Source organism: Sarcophilus harrisii, chromosome 5 (assembly GCF_902635505.1).
Source record: "Sarcophilus harrisii chromosome 5, mSarHar1.11, whole genome shotgun sequence".
NCBI lineage: Eukaryota > Metazoa > Chordata > Mammalia > Dasyuromorphia > Dasyuridae > Sarcophilus > Sarcophilus harrisii.
The window spans coordinates 175918527-175939441 of record NC_045430.1 but is presented as its reverse complement, the minus strand read 5'-3'; the positions used below and the strand labels follow the sequence as shown (position 1 = coordinate 175939441).

General features: G+C 35.1%; 1 protein-coding gene across 1 annotated transcript in view; it reads right to left on the bottom strand.

The window, feature by feature from the left end:
* The window catches only part of SND1 (staphylococcal nuclease and tudor domain containing 1), a 468465-nt gene that overhangs the window by 389797 nt on the left and 57753 nt on the right, over positions 1-20915 (bottom strand). The window contains exon 10 of the mRNA XM_031939005.1: positions 15163-15276. Within this exon, the coding sequence (XP_031794865.1) occupies positions 15163-15276 (114 nt within the window). The remainder of the gene's footprint in view (positions 1-15162; positions 15277-20915) is intronic.

Below are 20915 nucleotides of genomic sequence, written 5' to 3'. Positions count from 1 at the left end.
TGACAGGAAACAAGTCAAGCTTAAAATACAGTCTGTCTCTGTTTCTCTCTCAAAAAAAAAACAAAAAACAAAAAAAACCTCCCAGGTAGTGTGCCCCAGGTATGTCTTTTTCAGAATCAAATAAATTATTTTAATAAAAACTTCATGAAACAGGCCACATTATGGTTTTTAAGGGAATTGTTACCTATGCCAAAAGAAAGACAATTTTAAAAGTAAGTACCTCTTATCTCTTCCTCCCTCAGAACAATATGAGGATAAGGGAGAATTATATAATTGAGGCATGCTCTCAATCATCTTGGAAGAAGGATGCTGTAAAAAAATTTATTATTTAACACATATGCACTTGCCTTAACAAAATTTTCCATTTTGGAACTTGCCCTCTGAGGCAGACAGTACTACGTCATCAGAATTGCTTGCTAAACTACTGGTCATAAGTCACACTGTATCTCCTAATAACTCTAATTTGACTTACTATAAACAATAACACCTCAAGGCAGATTATAAAATGGGCAATCCAATCATGTCATCTTGGCTAGAAAAGCAAGTATGTACTATATTCTCTGCTGTTGATGGGTGGGCAAGAGGAAGAAAATGAAGAAAAGAAAAAAAGGAATCATTTAAAACCAAAGGCTTAATAACAAAATATTTTTTAAAAAACTGATGATGGATCCTAGTTAGGGTTAGTGACTTACAAATCTATTCCCTCACCTCAAAACACAACCACGCATTTCCTGCAACACATATTCAGTATGCATTAAAAATTAATCCATAGGCACTTAACATTTTTACACAGAGCTGCTGTGCTGATTGAGCAGGGTTTCTGGAGTGTCAGACCCAAAACCAGTAATAATCAGTTGTGATATGTGATACATAGATGAGTAAGAGTGATCTTTGTAGCTGTAATTTAACAGAGATGAGACACTGATGAGTTCATGCCTTTGTTTCTCATTAATCTTTTACTGCACTGTTAAGTAGTGTATTTTTCCCTCTATGGCTACAAATCAACATTTAAGAAAATACATTTTTTAAACAAAGTACTTGCTTAGAAAAGTTTTTATAACCTCTCATACCAGAGAAGGTACTGACTAAAAGAGAAATGGCCCCTACAAACTGAGTACATGTAATCAGAAACAATTGCAGCCAGTTACCCTAAAAGTAGAAAAGACACCAAGGGAGCCAGCTTCTGCCCCAAACATTAAATCAGTACTTGAGATATGTATTCATGGACAACAGGGAGAATTTCATTTTGGAAAACAACCTAAACACAGATTTACCAAGAAGAAGCCAGCCATGCAGATGCACAACTGCTGCATTTTGATAAAGAGGTATCAAATCAAAAAATCTTTATCAAAGCCTGGACTAACTTTCCACTGAATTGCTCTGTGACACATGACTATCTCGTGGTTAGTTATTTCTGACCATTAATTAAGAACTCAGTCGGTAGGTCTGCAGCTTATTTCCAGTAATATGTCAGGGATCAATGCCTTGCCTTCCCTGAAACAGTACAGCCAATTCCTCAGCTTTCATGAGGACTTCTCAAGCACCCTCTCTTGAGTATATTTATAAATTATAACACCTAGGCATTCAGCCTGTAATAGCAAAAATGTTGCCAGAAGTTCCTGCACCGTACCACATTGGCATGTGCCATTTTGTCTGTGCATTTCTTTTACTGCCTTTTAGGGGGGGTCAGATTTAAAACTCTAAAGATCTACTACTGGCTTGCCATATGACCTCAGAGTCAATTACACTGAACCTTGGTGGTACAGTTTCCTGGCATGAACAGTTAAATTAATGCTTGGAAAGTACAAAGGAATCCCTCGAGGAAAGAGGCCAGGAAAGTGCAAATGATTATTACCAAAGAAATCATTACAAAGTGTTTGAGTCTTAGAAAGCTCCTGGCACTAGGGAAAACCAAGTTATTGAAAAATAAAAATAAATAAATAAGTCTTCCTCCTCAATCCACATAAATATCTCTATAATCAGTAAAAGAACAGTAAAGGGAATAGATAAAGAGTGCTGGCATCTACTGGGGTTTGGGTAAAATATTACACTTTCCAAAAGTTGTTCAAGTGTGGCAGGGAATCTATGGGCTAAAATTACTTTTTAAAATGGCAAAGACACTAATTTCTTCTACTGAACTAACAGGGAAGGACACAACCAATCTCTATAGCACCATTCATTTATTCATTTTCTATTACCCACTTCTCACTTTGCCACTACTGACAGACATCTATCTATATAATCACAATCTCAAAAGAACAGAACCAAAAAGGCCCAATGATTGACAATTATCCATAAATTATCCTTAAATAATTTCTAGGCTGGCTTCCCCTAGAGCCAGGGGGAAAGGGAGAAAAGAGCAGACACCTTCAGTTTAGTACTGGGCAAAAAGAATAGACAGTCACGGTGGGTTAAAAAAGAAAAAACAAATTCTTGGCACACAACATCAGCATTATAAAGGGACTTTAATTTACAATAAGAGAAAATTTCCCCTTCCTATACCTATCTGAATTCCTAGTAATAATCACCAACACTGCTACGGCATTCAGCACTGGAGACGCAAATACAAACAATGAAAACATTTCCTATTCACAAAGAGCTTATATAGTTATGAGAGAGAAAACAAATACATCAAGTATATTTAGCATCGATATTGAGAAAATAAGGAACAACAAATACTAAGTAGTTAAATATAAGATAGTTTAAGAGGAAGGGCATGAAATAGCAGAGTGTTGGGGGTATAAAGAGAGAGAGAGCGCACAAGCATATACAATGATTTTCTCCCTGTTTTAATCTCCAGTTTTAATTTTCTCCATATATATATATATATATATATATATATATATATATATATATATATATATATATATATAAAGAAGACGAAGGATAGAAAGGTCTAAAATACAACAAAGTGTTTATAACAGCATCTTATGTAGTAGGAAATGTATGTAGCTGGAAACACAGTAGATGTCCATGAATTAGTACATGGATAAATAAAGTGTGGTACATGAAAATAATGAAATACTACTTTATCATGAAAATGAAGAGTGCAGAGAAGTATGGGAAGAAAAAACTGATTCAAGTGAAAAAAAGCAGAAAGGAAAATTACATACATAATGATCATAACAAAGTAAAAAGAGAAAGCAACAACAAAATTAAAACTGGAGGTGTAATACAATCAAGCTTTTGCCCCAATAACAACAAAAATAACAAAAAGTGAGGATGTGACAGAAGTTGAAAGAACAAATTTAATAGAAGGGAAATTATCGTTGTATATGCTTTTGTAAGCTTTCTTGTTAGGTTATTAGAACAGATCCTATGTGAGGCTTTCCTCAAGAATTGAAGTGAACTTGGTTGGGCAGCTTTACTTCTAGTGCCATGAATTCCAGGCAGCACATTATATCAAAGTTCTGAATTAGTTAATGGCTGCTTATTGGCTTCCAATTATCCTTCAAGATATTGATTATATACTCTAGAAATTGAAAATATGTAGGTCCTTACTCTAGTTACTTTTAAAGGTTTACATTTTCCTTATTCACTAGAGACCAGAAGTGTCAAAATTCTCAAAAAAGATAACCCAAACTAAAATGAAATTGAGAACTGTTTATTAAAAAAAAAAAAAAAAAAAAAAAAAAAAAAAAAAAAACACAACAAAGATATTGATAAATTGTGATTTTATAAGTCAATATGCCTCTGGCAAAGGATCCATTTCTATTTTAATATGATACCATTGCCCTAGACCAGTGGTTCTCAAACTTTTGTTTTCAGTATCTTTATCCTATTAAAAATTATTAAGGATCTCTCCAAAGAGTTTTTGTTTATCTGGATTATATTTATAGAGATTTACTATTTTTGAATTTGTAGACCCTCTAAAAGGGTTTCAGAGATCCCCAGGATTCCCTAGACCACACTTTGAGAACCACTGCCCTAGACCATCAAGGTCAAAGAGATCAATGGTGAAAGTACTCAAACTAGAGAAAGAAGCCCACATAGTTAAGCCCCATTTATGAACTTACCAAGTTTTAGCCTACTGCTCTTCAGTGATTTGAACAGAGCCTATGTTTTTATACTAGCATCACTGATGTGAATTTATGGTAGTCATTGCTGTTTCAACAAAAAGAAAAAGATACTGTAACATAACAATACTAAGGCCCCCAGATAACAAGTTGCTTCAAAGTGATGAACTGTGCAATTAGGATTCTACTGGCAGAGCTAAAAGAATTCAGCTATGTGGTCAGAGATCCTAAATTCTCATAGCACATTATATTATCAGAGCAAACCTCAGACCTGAGTGATTCTTTTCTAATATAAGAATTAGCATCACTTCTTTCTTTCAGGTCAGATACAGATCATTCCTTATCCATGCCTACCCATCCTGTCTGCATTCTCTCATAAGTTTACCAAGACAGTTCCAATCTAATGCACAACAGGCTTTCTTTGAGTACCAATTACATTGAAAAACATCAAATGTCCATAAGTTATTACTACCAGCCCATCTTTTTATATTTTTCTTTGATTTCATCCTTTATCTCAATCTCTCTTATTCAATTCTTGATTGTAATGTATTGGAACCTATTTAGATCACCATAGCCAAGATAGCAGTGAACAATTTAAATCTGAAAAATTTTAATGAGAAAGGTTAATATTATCACAAGGACTAATTGACTAGCCAGAAGAAAATTAAAAAAATAACAGCTATAGAGGATACTAATGGGCCCACTCCAGTGGTGCAAAAATTCTAGCCCACTTGGGAAATATGTCCATTTAATTAAGAAGGCTAGATTCCCAAGATACCATTCAGGACGATCATCTGATTCTACTTGCTTAGATTTTACATTTATTGAAATACCTTCTGATCCTAATTTGGTGTTCCAGATAAATTTCTCTACAGGAAAGAAATTTGCTGAGTAACTGAAATAAACATTCCAGTCTGCTTGGCAGTCATATTTTTCTTATTGTATAGTTATTGGGTCATAGAGTATTATATGTGAAAGGGATCTTAAGATCATCAAGTGTATTTCCTGCACTGTAAGAAACATGAGATTCAAAGATTTTAAGGGCATTACTCCCAGTTTTACAACTTAAAAAGACAGGCTAGACTATAACTAAGGCCTATAAATTTAACCTCACTGTAGTCTTCATGTAATGTTTCCTTTGAGAATTAGTTATACTTCCCCTAAGTTTATTTTCTATCTCTGACCTCAGTTTAAAAAGAATAAATCAATATGCCAGCTTACAGATCAGATCTCTGAGTTCTATTAATGTGAATCAATTTAACAGGGCTTGATAATCTGTAGATCAATAGATAGAACAGTGTTTATTGAACCTGAAAAGCTAAGGACTGTACCCTACACAGTGGCAGAAAGCACAGCTGTCATAAAGCCCATTCCAAATATAGCCCCTTTTCACCCACTCTTTTTATAACACCACACACAGATCACCAATTAATGTTCAATAAAATACATTTAACATAATTTAATATTTCTTTGATGATTCAAGAAGCATTTCAGGATCTTAAAGCACCTCATTATGAACATCATATGAACTATTATTATACTGCAGATATGCTAAAGTTGGAGTTAATATAGATTTCTAGTTGACAGAATGCCCAATAAGGTAGTCTGATAGTGCTTGTAGCCTTTTTGTCCATAAAATGCTCCCAAATTGCCACTATGCATGCTGTAGTTCACAAATTCCTCTAATAACATGCCATGACCCTATGGCAGAGAGCTGCTTCCACACACTAGAGGTAATAGCCAACTCTGCATTTGTTCCTTTCCTATAGGCAGAAAATTCAGTTAGTATAGCAGTTCATGGCATGTGAACACAGATGCAGCAAGGCAATATTCCATAAGCCCTTTATTTGGCTACAGAGAAGTAAATTTACCCTGAAAACAGTGAATGACAAGGCCCCCACAAAAACCTTTGCCTAAATTGTCTGTGATAAGCCCTGAGGGATACTAGTCCCTTGATAACTGTTATCTGGAGCAGGTGGATTTCTTGACGTACAGCTCTTCTATCCCTTTTTAGAGCAATCCTTGAGAGACTCTCAAAGCTGAAGAGGAATAAGTCAACATACTAGTTGGTGAGAACTCGTGGTCAAAAGAGTAATGAGGCTAAATGAGGCTAACTTAATAAAAACTTAGTTCTCGAATATGATCAATGAACACTACCCTACCAGAAATTGCATCCAAATAGGGTAGGGGTTCTGATCCTGGGTTCTAAACTCTCAAGGGGTCTATAGTTAGATTTAGGGGGCATACTTGGATATTAAAAAAAATATGTATCTTTTAAAAATGTAATTTATTTACTTTTTATCCATTTAAAAATATAATTCTGTGAAGAAAGAAAACTAAAACAGCAGGAACAAAAATCAAATCCACAACCTTTTTTTTCTGAAAATGTAAACATTCAGCAAAAGGTATCTATGACTTCAACTGCTTAGAAATATTTTTATTTTCTGTAAAAATTAGTATACGAGGGCTTTCTAGAGATTGTAGAGCCCTAGATTGCTTTTTGTGTCTTATGGTCTGATAGGACTCTATGGACTACTCAGAATAATTTTTTTTTTTTAATTTATAAAATATAAACATAAGATCACATAGGAAAACTATTATAACTTTCATCTTTCATGGTAACTTTCATTATCACCTTTCATCTGAAAAACTGGAGAACTCAGGACCAAAACTGAAGTACTTTATCTAAGGAGTTGCCTCTAAACCCTCAATATAGTTTGGGATTCTTCCCAAGATACTATGTACCTTCTCCACTGAATTAGCCAAACTCAAGGCTCAGTGAAACTATTAGGTTTTGTTCCACCATAACTTACTCTCAACTTTAAATTTTAACCTCACATACAAAGACACAGACAGGAACACTATATTATTGCTCAAATGTGGCTTAAAATTTCCATTCAGAAATTCATTTATGTTCTTAGAACCTTATACCAGCAGTCAGTGAATTATATTCTTAAAATCTGTATCTGTGTTGCATATTTAGAACTCTACTAATTAAGATATCAATTTAGATAAATTCTGGGAGCAAAAGAAGATTGGTCTTGCTTAAATTGTGCAAATGTGGTTTCATAAAATTCCATTAACAAACAGCTATAATTTGGTTGTCTAAGAAAATCCACTCCTGGTTTAAAAAAAGAAAACAAAAGAAAAGAAAAGAAAAGAAAAGAGAAAAACCTGAATTCAAATCAAAGGGGCTGTAGAAGCCAAAATAGCTAGGACAGTCACGTGGAGAGTAGTGTAAAATGGAAAGCTCTAGGTAACCAGGCTCCATTCTACCTGATTAAACCTAAAATAAGAAGGGAATGAGGAGAGAAAGGAAGTTCTTTCCAATAGCCTTTACAAGTCAGTAAGGTAAGTGATTTCTCTAGGATTAAGAATAACTAATTTACTTTCCCAAAGTCCATATAAGCAAAAATTACTAAGTGGTAAAATGAGGGGAGAAAGTGACAAATTTCCATTGGGGACTACAAAAGCACACCCAAGAGGTTAGAGGAATAATAATAATAATAATAATAATAATAATAGCAGACATTTATATTATTTATTAAAAATAGTCATCACTCATCAAAATACTCAGAAAAGATTGTTCAAGTCACAAACTCTTGAATGAGTCAAGAAAAACAGACTGTATAGGAAAATCACCCAAAGCAAATAAGTTGGCTCAACCAACTCTCTAGTCAGTGAGTCCATCAAGTAAAGAAGAAAAAGAAAGCACCTACATTTTAATTCAACATAGGCAAAATTACCCTGTCTAGAATGGCATATGGATCTGGTGAAGAAGAGGGAAATGAAATAACATATTCATAGAGACATGAGATGTTAAATAGTATTGGCTTCAAAACTCAAATTTCATTTCTTTGTATTTGATGAGGACAGGAGATAAAAGGCTGTAAGATTTTAACTACACTGAATTTTTCAGTTTATCGATATCAATATATTATATCTGGTACCTTCTGATCAATTTGTATCTGATAGGATGAAGTCATAGCTTTCTAATAGAGCACTGCTGACTCTTCTCAGACTATACAGGGATCTTAATCCTAATTCAGTGAAATTCAAACTGTACTAAGACTTTTGGAACACTATTTTATAGTTATCTAATAATAATGGCCACAAAAATATTATAAATTAAAATAGCATAATATTATGGGAAAAAAAAAACCCAATAATAACAACAACAAAAACATATATTTTAGATTCCAATTGTCCTCCTTGAGGGCAGGGATTATCTTTTGCCTGTTCATATCATCAGCACAGCTTAGTACAGGGCTTGGCACAAAGCAGGTACTTGATAAAAGTTTAGAGAATTGAACTGAAATATGAAAGAGTCCAGAGGAGGGAATGCTCAGGTGAAGATAAAGGGGAAAACAAAACAAAACAAAATAAAAAAACCATTGGACTAAATATACTAAAAGAAAAGAGCAAAGAACTTAAACAAACTTCTTCTCTCAAAGAATGAAAAATCAAATAAAACAAGTCTTAAGTAATATCAAACCTCTTTCTCAGTCTGCTAATTCAGGCCATTCCAAGGACCTGAGATGTAAAGGGCTGAAACTCTGAGTTGATGCACTGAGGTCAGACAACAGAACACTTAAGGCTAACTATACATTGGACAATACTCTATTAGCATATGCTTGGAAAATGGACTTTTCCACTATTCTATGCTGGTTCAAAGAGAACTGTGGGAAGGATTAGGGGATGGAGTAAGACAAGCCAGAGTCATGGAAGGTCGCGGAAATCCTGTGTCCATTCCCTTCACTTCCACCACTAAAGACCAAAAATAAAGACCAAGGAGTTTTGTTTATTCTGACTCCAGCTGATTTTAAGATATCCAGGATGCCAACTCGCTCTTCACACTGAGTAAATAAAGCTTTCACTTAACTCTCTAATTCAGAAGAAAAGAGAGACTTTTATTTCTTCACTGTTGCTACTACAGAAGATTAAAAGAGAATAGAGGAATAATAATAATATTAGTAGACATTTACATTATTTATTAAAATGTAAACACACTGGAAAGAGAGATTGTTTCATCCTTGTACTGGTAAAGTTTTCCCTAATAACTGTAACTCTCAAAGGTATGGAAAGTACCTTATCTAGAAAATAAATATCATTATGCCCCCTGAAAAATGATTTATCAGTATAAAGAGAAAGGTGTTTTTTGGTTTTTTTTTTAAATATAGAGTTTTCCCTCAACATTCATGAGTTTCACATTCATGGTTTTGGTTACTCATAGATAGACCAACATTCCCATTAAATGGGAATTTTTAGACATATGTTGTACATGCATATGTCAGAAAATCACGGACAATTCTCATTTATTAAAAAAAAACTAAAAAGGCAAAGCATAAATACCATGTTATTAAACTATTTTATCATTTGCTACCATAAGTACATGTACATAAATTTATTACAAAGAGTAAAATTGCATTAAAAGTTTCTGTAAAGTTCTGTAAAGAACTACAGGCTACATACTCTCTTTGGGAATGCCTGTTCTTGGTCTTTCTACCATCTAGACTCGGTCAGTGATTTTCCCTACAATGATGTCTGTATCTTCTGCCTTTTTTAGGAGAAAGAAATCCATAAGTTGATGCAGCTACACTGGTGACAGCAAAGATTCTAAATTCTTTTGGGTAGAAACGAAAACTTTTTTTTATAGATACAGTATGTTGTTTTACTTGTTTTGCATGGTAAATAAATATGATAGAAATTGTTAGGATTGGGTCTAGAGATATTCAAGATTTTTCACATTCTTGCATCTGAAAATGTCAAGGGATAATTACTTTTTAAATTTTTCAAGTAATAAAAATCCGAAAGCCACAGGTCTAAAAATGGTAAAGAAAAACAATTTCCAAAGTTCAATATTCAGTTGAAATTATTCATTAAACAAATATTTATCAAGTACCTAATGGGAGATAAGACACTGCCAGAAATGGTCATGAAAATAGAGGGATAAGATTGAATCCCTGCCCTTTTTGAACAATTTTGAAGAAAATAAGCATACATATCAATAATATAGAGAAGACTATGACAATTTAGAAATGAAAGAGGATTGTCTCTAGTGAGGATGAAAAAAGGAGACTATGAGTAGATAGCACTTCAACTTAGGCCTTGAGAAAGAAGTGGGAATTGTCAAGAGAATTTTGGAATCATGGAATCAATATGAACCAAGGAAGGGAGACCAAGCAAGTTGACTGGATTGTCTGGAGTACAGAGTACATTAAGGAAATAGGCAATAAACATAAGATGGTAAACTAGGAACAAATGGTGAAAGTCTTAGAATGTCAAAACAAGGAAATTTTATTTGATAAATCATTTGGAACCATTAAAGTTTTTAGGGAGGGGCTGATAGGATCAAAATTATATTTTGACAAGATTAATTATCATACAGAGAATGGACTAAAGAGAAAGAGTTAAAAGGCTATGTGAAAAAGTCCATAAATAGAGTAGTGGAAATGCAAATGGAGAGTGAAAGGGAAAGATAAAAGGTTATAGGAGAATTAGCTAACAAAATGACTGAATTGCTAGAAAAATACTTAAGAGTAGCTTGAATAAGAGAGGTATTAAAAGAAAGCCAATTGCAGACCAATCTTCAAAAACAAATAAAATCCTGAAATTAACCCCTCTGGTGGATTGAACTTAATCTTCAGTAAGCTAATGGAATATACATTATGAGGAAAATAACAAACACATTTCAGGGAGGGGTGGAAAGGGCAAGATACCAAAAGAAGCAATCAAGACAGGGAAGGCAGTGTGCCAATCAACCATCAAAACAATCCAATTACAGAGGAAGTAGGTAAACAGGAGCAAAAATACCTACTTCCAGGGCTTCTAAACACAAGCTTATGCAGTTCTAACCAGGACAGGCAAGAGAAGTAGCCAGGAATTTGAAATGGAGAGATAACAATTGTACTACCACAGGGTTTGTTACCTCAAACCTCAAGTTAACTCAAGTCAGTAGGGAAAAGGGTGTTTGGGGAACAGGGCAAACACTGCAACTCTCTAAATGATACCAAATGCAATGAGGCTGCCAAGTTCCCACGGAGACAGAATTACTGCAACAGCTCACAGGAGGTAGTAGAGGTGAGACACATGAGCACATCAGTACTAGGAAGATATAGATAAATTGGAAGGAATTCAAAGTTGTATAATAAGAGTACTGATTAAATGGTTGGAGAGACTAACTTATGAAGACAGACTGGGAAAGGCAAATCAGTATTGAATAAGAAATAACTGAAGAAGGATATAAATATAATATAAATATATAGAGAATATATATCTAAAGCAGACACACTCAAGGGTGTCTTGAGAGACCATCCTGAAAGAAATCGGTTTAAAAATTAAATCAAATGAAATAGATTAAGCCAATATGGTACTAAGTAAGATCAACCACTCCATAATTGGCAGATCAGAAGACAAGGAAGCTAGTTCGGCAGCAAGTTTCCAAGCAATAGTCTAAAAAAAAGATAAGAATCTTTAAGAGGATGGTATTAAAAATGAAAAGAGACTAACAAGTGCTACCCCCCCAAAAAAAATATAAGAGCTTACAATGTGAGAAAATTTATAATTTGGTTAAAATCAGCAGAATATGTACATGAAAGAATCATAGGGTCTCCCCATGTACCAAATGATTTAAATAAACTCTTTACAAGGAGTCAAACATTTTCCCTGTGGCTTTGGGCTACCTTCACCTGAGTAAAAGATCAGCCTGCTGCATTAAATCTTAGCTACTATTTCCAAAAGGAAGGTGAGCCACAAGCTAAGTTTGCATGACAATTTTTTAAGTCACCTAAAAAGATGGTTTCAAGCACTCTTCTCTAAAATACTTATATCAAACACCCCTGATGCTGGTACAGACTACGTCTGCCAGGGTTCTAACAAATTCAAAATCTTTTGATCACAATTCTCCAGTCTCAAAATTGCTCCCCTGGAAACCTGTAACATATCAGATTCATTTCAAAGAGGCTTTGCTTTTCTCCAAGATTCCTAGTGCCAAACTAGAGTCCCTCTATAATTTGCTATTTGCCTTATGCTTCCAGTCCCACCCCAAAGATCATAGCCAGTGAGTTTATTGGTTTGCCTCTGACAAAACTTAAGAGACTCTGGCCCTTTAGCTTTAAATCATAATGCATTACTGAGGCAGAAGCAGCTAAGGAAAAATACAGCTTAGTAGTCCAAGAAGATCAGTCAGTTTGCCTTTAAAAATCTAAACTGAAGGGGAATAAGGTTCAAAATGGCTTTTAATTGTTTCTGAATGGGAAGCACCCTGGAGCTATGTGGAAGAGAGAGCTATACAATGGATGTAGCTATTAACACCCAAACTGCTTGACTTCTGACAAAAAAAGCCTTCTGGAATCCCAAATATGTTCATAAAAAGTGTCACTGCAGCTCATGTATATAAAGTAAATGCTTACAGAGAAACCCCAGGGTAACACCTTGGGAACAAGTGTCTCGAAACAAATGGAACACAAGAAAAAGACCAAAGTAATGAAGTTTTGGGGTTAAGTGGTCTTATAATATTTTTTTCTTTAAAAATACCATCTTTCTACTTTTCTACAAAACCCAGAATAATTTCTGACAGTTGACCATGCAAAATATAGAGATAGATTTGTAGAAAGAATAAGTGACCAAAGAAGACAGAAGAAGAATGTGACTTACAGCAGTCTCAGAGAACTCAACATCACATAAAAGCTTGGTATATTGAAGAAAGAACATTGTACTTAAAAAAAAAAAAAAAAAGGAATACTGAAAACTAACATCAATAAGCCAGAACTACTCACTTCCCTTTTCTTGACTTTCAAAATATGGAGGCAGGGAACTATGAAAGTGGATGCTGGGTAATTATAATAACCAACTTTGGCTCCTGAGAAGAAATGAGAAAAACGCACTTCCTTCCTTCCTTTCCAGAAGTGAGAAATAATGCTGTCATTAACTGCCAGACTCAGTTGGTGTGTTACTTTTTTTTCTTCCATTTTTTTATTCTATTATAAGGGGTGGGTTGCTGAGAAATGAAGAGGGGAGAGAACTATTTGAAAATAAAAGTAATGCAAAACTTAGAAAAAATTCTAATGGGGAAAAAGGCAGGATCACATGATTCCTCTTCCAACTTCAACATTTTTACATTTTTTTAAAATACTGATCAAGGAAAATAATTAAAGGGAAAAAAAACTGTTCTAGATAATGGATTTTTGACTTCTAATCTATATTCTCCCAGAGTTCCAAACAGGGGTAATGAAAGGAGGCACACCTGAGAGGCTTAATACAAAATTAAGGAACTACAAAAGAAAACTTCCCACATAACACAATTTGGGGAGAATGTAATTGTAAAATGAAAGCTATGTGAAGGTAAATTTCAATTTTGTTTACCTTTTCAAGTGAAAATAACACTGCAATAGAAGATTTTACTAAGGAATCAACTAGCTTCTTTATTAGAGGCCTAATAGCTACACATTCTGTCATTAACAGTCAAATGTCACTCAAAGCATAATACAACAATAAAGCATAAGACTTCACAGTTTGAGGTGTAAGTCAAATACTCATTAAGAAGTCCTAAGATTATACAATATGGAACTTCATTTAGAGTTAAAGAAATCTTTTCCCAAGACTTAACACAAGTTTTCATGTCCCAAACACTAGATAAAACCAACTACAACTACAACTTTTTCCTTCACTTTGCTGATTGAATAAAAGAAAAAGCATTCATCAATCCCATTATGCAAATGTTTTCCTGAGAATTGGCAGTATCATGAAGTATAAGGGAGGGAAAAAAAAAGTCATCTCAAGCTAAAAATATTAAATCTCTGAACCTTAAATAATTATTGAAAGGTAATTATTAGAAATAATTAGGAAAATTTAAAAAAAATAGAAAAGTAGACACAACTCTAAATTCTCCATTCATGCCAATCCTGCAGCCAGGTGAAACAAATCTTTTTGAATATATTGGGTCACTGGAAAAACTAAATTCTTACTCCATAAACTTTGTGGCCAAACTACTCGTACTGTAAGAGTTCTCTAAGCTTCATCTCTTCCTCTTAAAACTTACCACAATTTTGGAAAACTGCTTAAAATTCAATTCCAAAACCTATTTTAAAATAATACTTTGGCTGATGATGCAATTACAAAATTTGAATTATGGGAATTTCAAAGTCAAGATTGCTGTGGGAACACTGTAAGTCAGAGATGTAAAATTGTGCATTTCACTGATAAACCTGGAGATGTACATTTACTCTGTGCAATGAAGCAGAGCTATAGTTACTAAGAGAATCTTAGTTTGTCATTTCCAGTCTTTCAGGCATTTGAATTCTCATCCTCATCCTCAGCATTATTTGCTGCTTCAAACTGCCTCTTAATGAAGAAGGAAAAAGAAAAAAAAGAAAATGAACTGACTGGCCAGACATACAAATCAACTTATTTTGAGTGTGTCATAAATGTTATTCTACTATGACTATAGCTAGGAGTGGCTAGAGTTGACCCTGAAGCCTAGAGGACCTGGGTTCAAGCTCTATTTCTACCACATACTGGCTCTATAACCCTAGACAGGTTACCACCTCCCATCACTCATCACATCTTTAGAATTCAAGTTAAAGAAGGTACTAATCTACTTTGGAAGAGGGAGTTTTTTCATATTCACAGATACAACCATAATTTCTACAGCTACCACTTATAAAAGACTAGCAAGAAAACAGATCTATTTTAGGAAAAACAATGAAATAAAATTGGAAACAGTAATAAACTGATCAATGACTGTCAATGTCAAAAATCAGTCATCTCCTGATATTAATGATGTTGGGACCAACATCATCAAGCTATATTATCAAGCTACAAAATAAAATAGTGAAGCACACTTATTTATCAAATATCTTTAACATCTTGCACATTCCAACTTCTAAAGATGACTGCAAACACAAAAAAGAAAATAATGGCTCTAATACTACTCACCTATCCAAATAAGGTAAAGTTGTGGGGTTATATGGATTGGAAGTTTGCCAAAAGTTACAGAAACACTGTTACAGGTATTTCGTAGCATGGTATTCAGAATTCTAAAATGATTTTCCTTTGTCATCCCCAAATACATACCCCACAGTGTAGTTTTTCCTGCTTTTTCTCCACAGTTTTTTAATCATGATTCTGATATCCTCCCCATTCTCACCTGTGTGCTCTCTCCCTCCAGTCTTGGGGGTCGGATGCTAGATAAGTGGATGGTCTTGTAGTCACCAGAGTTCAGTTTCACAACAATGGCATCAGCATTGAGCACTTGCATCACCTGTGGCAAAGAAGAAGACATCGGTGTTATTTCAATAGTTCCAATGGATCAGAAGTGTTAAGGAAAAGACCTAGACTATTAAAAGTCAATCACCTCAGAGTAAATAGCAAAAGTCCAACACTTTCACAGTGCCATCTCAAATGTATCAGTCGACCAAGATTTTATTAGTACCTGACATTTTCCCCAACAAGAAAATTGTATTATTCTTAAAGATTAAACCTTTTTTATTATGGTACAAAATATCTTTATGGCTTAACAACTAGAAAATTAGCTTCTGTTGTATTTGTCTCATGCCCCGCTCAGAGCTATCAAGCAGTGAAACAAATCAGTTTCAGCTATGTATTAAATTCTATAGAACTGCAAAAGTTTCCTATGAATGTCATTAATCTGAAAATCATAATCCATCCACAGTCCCCTTCCTTTTCTCCTCCTCCCCAATAAGACCCAGCGGCCTGGAAGTTTTTTTCATTTGCATACTCCTGCCAACTCAATATACTTTTCAGAAGATCATCCAATTTTATACTACAAAAGCATAAGTTTTATGGTACAAGAAAATACTGAGAACAACAGAAAACCAAATGAAAGACTTTACTAAGGTAGAAAATGGAAAGTGGTGGGTTTCATAAAACAATTATGTCTAAAGGAGACTTAGAGTAAACTCAAAGTCCATGGAAAGCTAGCTAGCATTGATAACTAGTGATATGTCTAAATTATTGCCAGTAAGTTATGAAAACAATCTGGGGCAGAATGGAGGGTCTGAAAAAAAATTAGGTAAATAGGTAAATAGATTAAGGAAATGGAATATGACTGCTTGGCCCATTCTATAACTCAAGAAGTGAGTTGCAGATCAAAGAGTAATAAATGAACTGGCCCAAATCAGCCACTATAATATGAAAGATTCTGCTTTTGCAACTGCTTTTTAAAAGTTCTAAAAATCACAGAAGGTAAACATAAGAAAGTCTTCAGCCAAAATCATACAACACACACACACACACACACACACACACCCCAAAAAAAAAAAAAAAAAAAAAAGGAGATTAGGGGAAGCACCATGAACAAAAGCTTGAAAATGAGAAGGCCCTGCCTGGTTGCATGTAAGTATCCACAGGTAGTTTGCTTTGACTCGTGTAATCGACATTAATGTATTCTATAAGGCTCTTTTACCTCTTTTGTTCCTTATTGTTTAGTATCAGCACCTCTCTCTTCCAAAGTTGGACCTTTTGTGTTTGCTGGGTAAGTCTCTCTAGCTTCGTTCGGATTGTATTTAGCTCTTCAGTAAAATTTCAAGTCTCAAATTGGCAGAAGTACAAAGAATATATCTTGGGGTTGTTTTCTAAACTATGCTAAAATATCTTCTTTCAAGATCCAACTCACTTGATTCCATATCATCCATCACTCACTACTATCACCATCCGCTAAATCAAAAAAGCTTGTTCCTTTGTCAGATCTTGTAACTTCATGTTACAATTAGGATATGGATGAATGGATCTAAAGCTGGAAGGGACCTCAGAGGACAGCAAGTCCAGCCCACTCACTTTATAAATGAGGAAAGTAGCGAAGAGAAAAATCAAATAATCTGTGCAGGGTCACATAACTATGGTCTTTCTTTACTTCTTTAAATGCCCTTAGGAATCTAAATGAGTAGTAACAGATGGCAAAAGAATAGTTGTGGATTATTTGTAAAGGTCACAGAGAAAATCCTCGAAATACTACAGAAGTAAAGAAACAACCATTAAAAGCATAATCAGAACAAACGAGAGGCAAAGTCTTGGGGATGCCAAGCTTCTAGGCAGAAAATTCAAGAGCTATAAATAATAACGACCCTTCTTCTCCAAGAAAAGTACAAGGGACGAAAAAGGCATAAACTTACAGACACCACAGTCTTAAGTTATCAATTACCAGAAATGTAGGAATACTTCTGCAATCAGCACTTTAAAAATATCTAAGTTCTTTTTTTTTTTTAAACCTTTCCCAGTTATTCAAAGAAGAGGAGAGAACAGAAGGTAAAGTGATATGTACTGATCAAACCTTCAACTTAAGCTCATAAGAGATCAGGATCCAAGGGGAGGTGTTCCTGTGTTGCCAACAGTCATCATTAACTAGACTGACTAAGCAGCAGACAGATTCTGGGAGCTGCAAATGTTAGGCCACAGCAATAGACTCTCTTTTCAATATCTCCCTGATTAGAAACCTCCTCTTCAGGAGCTGCACACTATGATGCTTCTAGCCAAATGAGGTCTGGGATTCTGGTGATGAGGCTTTGGTGTATATGTGTGGGGGTTTTTTTTTTCCTCCCTGTAAATTGTGTCATTACTGTCAAGAGAACAAGCAACTTCTAAGCAGAGACATGGAGTAAGCAATAAAAATACTGGTTAAAGTCATGTACCCTGTAGTCAGTGTAATACAGAGTGGATCACTTAACTACCAAAGCCCGCACCATTCTCATCATTACAGATCATATTTATAGCGGTAATAATGGTACTTATGGAGCCTTTCATCAGAATATTTTAGTTCGCCCATACCATTCACACTATCTACAAGCTAAAAGATTAATTATCATCCCTTGCTGCTTTCCCCTATCAAGAGATTCCAAAGCACAAAAGCAAGCAACCAACAACAAGTTACAGAACGAGATACTAGTGGAGCTATGAGATGTGCAAAGTAAATCTAGCTCCTGGGTCACCCTGCTTAATTTCTAACTGCAAAAAAGACAAATCCAAAAAGTTTAGTGATGATATTGTACTTTTCAAGGGATACTATAAGTCACTGCAAGGCTCACATCAGAAACAAAGCATTAGCAATCTCTGGTACTGATGGCAGAACACTAAGGGATCGCTGTTCATTGTATTCTTAATCTAGAGAATACCACTGCAATGCTCCACTTAAGGGGTGCTCAATGTTTTTTTCAAGGCTAATTTCTCCAATACTTGGACACTTAAAAAAGAAATGGGGGACTCATAATAGACTTCCATAGTTACAAAGATCCTAAAACCAGACACAGCCAGTTCCTAAAGATCCTTAGAAATACTAAAATGGCTAGACAGAGGCTAAGTCTTTCCAGTCCTTCTTCTCTCCCCCCTTTCCTAGAAATAGTGGAGCAAAAAGTATCCCCTCTGCTATACATTATGCTCATGTCCAGAAACATAGCAAAACTCACTTTCCCAATTCTCATAAATATGGTATAGCTAACAACAATCTACCATGCCAGTGATTAAGGCCCTTAGGGATACCCAGAAAACAAAGGGAACAGCTTTCAACATTACGTAGGCAAAAAATGGGTAGATCTAGAAATAAGCAATGAATTACTATTCCAGTCTGTCACTACTCTGGACATTTCCATCAGGAAACCAGTTTACCTGATACTGTTTTCCCCCCTTCCTGCAATCCTATCACCCCCTTATTTCTAATTACTGCACAGGCAAACTGTTTTGAACCTAAACAGTTCCATGATTTTCTTGTCACCATGTTAAAGTCGTACCAGGAGACCAGGAAAAGCAGAGGTCTTCAATGTTTTGCAGTGCCAATAAAAAACAGAAAAGGCTATTTTCAGTTGGAGATAATTCTCAAGAAATAGCCATAAAAAAAGACTTGCAATATATTAAAGCAGGATTTCTGCAAAAGATGCAGCCACAGTCCCTCTTTTTGAAACACAGGTATAATCATCAGCTTTACATAGCCTTAAAATGTAATCTCAGCTAAGTTTTTATAGCTAAGGAAACTCCATTTTTAAGACCATGTTCTAAGAATGTTAGTCAGACTCACATGATCTAGCAAGACTGTCAAGGAACCTAAAACACATACTCAAGGTCCTATGGTCCCAAACTGTTATGGGCCAGAACTTGAAACAAGGTGCTAAGTCACTGGAATTGATAGGGACAATGCTTATGTACTTAGTTCACACCTTTAGAGTTCACCTTCAAGAGAGTTCACACATTAGAGCTCACACCTTTAGAGAGCATATTTAAGGAGGAGCTCCCACAAGCCCACAAGAGATTTCAGGAGATTCACAAATCAGGAACCCACAATCCCACTCTCTTGGAAGAGGAGTGAAGATTAATTCCAATTTCAACCTTTGTGCTGTCTGGAGACATTGGGAGCAAGAGACTAAAGCTAGCAAAGGCAGAGGCAAAGGACTAGCGGCAAGAGCTCTTGGAACCAAGGAGAGGGCCCCAGGGAAAGATTCAAGACTTTGAAGGAGAAAATAAAGGATTTTGGACTGTAACTACTAGCTCCATTTGAGATGATTATTACATTGAACTGAAAGGAAGGCTGCCTCCAGAAGCCCCCCAAGAAACCTGCTCCCAGAGAATGATCATATTTTAGAGAAGTGAACATTACACCAAACAACAGCAATCAGCAAAATGACACAAGGAAAGCACACTGGAAAGCTGACATTGAAGGGTAGACAGAAAAGTCTCAGCTAATCAGTATGAAGGGAATACGCTCCCTTGCTAACTGAGAGTGACAAGGCAAGCTCCCCCCCACATTTCACTCTGCATGAAATAATGCCATCTAAGCAAACTATGTATATCAGCCCTTGTTCAATGCAGGTTCCAACAATGTTCGTGTAAAATAGACACTTGTTCTTACCTAGGTTTTGCCTTTTCAGAAGGAACTGTTGGGCAAAATCCACTGACCAGGGCACCCAAAGATTATAGGACCTTTAAGTCATCAACACTTTAGAAAGAACTATCAACAGTTATAGATAACTTTTAGAAGGTTTTTTCTTCACAAAGTTTGCAGAATTTAGTATCATGTGATTAAAACTATAGGTAGAAAGCAGTACTACTAAGGAGCTGCTATTACCAAAACTGAAAATCCTCTCAACATAACCTATTGTGAATCCTAGTGGCTAGTGCATCCCCAGAACCAGACTTCACACTGATCCCTAAAAGGCAAGATGGTGATCAGAGATTTTTGTTATTTAATCCCAAACACCACAAAAACACTGGGGATTAGGATTAGACATATACAAAAAACAATGAAGTATTTTTAAGCCTTAAAAAAAATTGAAATTCCCCCATCTTTCTCTGGATCCTATGGGCAGAATCATCCCCAAATTAGTAAAATCCAAAGGTGAAGTCAAATCTTAATCTTCACCAACATGGGTCAGGACAAAGTCTGCAACCTAACCTAATTTTTTCCTCACTGCATTTTTCCCCTGCTAGGGCCACCAGAATACTCCACTAACAATGAATGCCCATGAAAGACCATCAAGAAGACTACAAAGATTCTAAATACAACATCTGGCTAAGAAGAGTTTTAGAGTTTTAAAGCATTCAATACAAGTGAAATTCTACTGAATCAAAATACCACTAATCTGAATTTCACCTACTAATTCACAAAAAAAAAAAAAAAAAAAAAAAAAAAAAAAAAAAAAAAAAAAAAAAAAAAAAAAATCTTGGAAATCAGCTAGGTTTGTAGAATCCAACCAGTCAACTCAGCTTTGCATGTGTCACTTATAATTCTAATACTGAAGTACTTTAGTATTGTAAAATTAAATCTGTAATGCAGTGGGAAGTGTTTTTCTACCCTTGTTGGAGACTAGTTTCATGTAGCCTGTATAGATGTTGAAATGACATAGTTGAGTGAGTAGCAAAGAATAATAACAGTATGAATTTTTCAATCAACTAGTCATT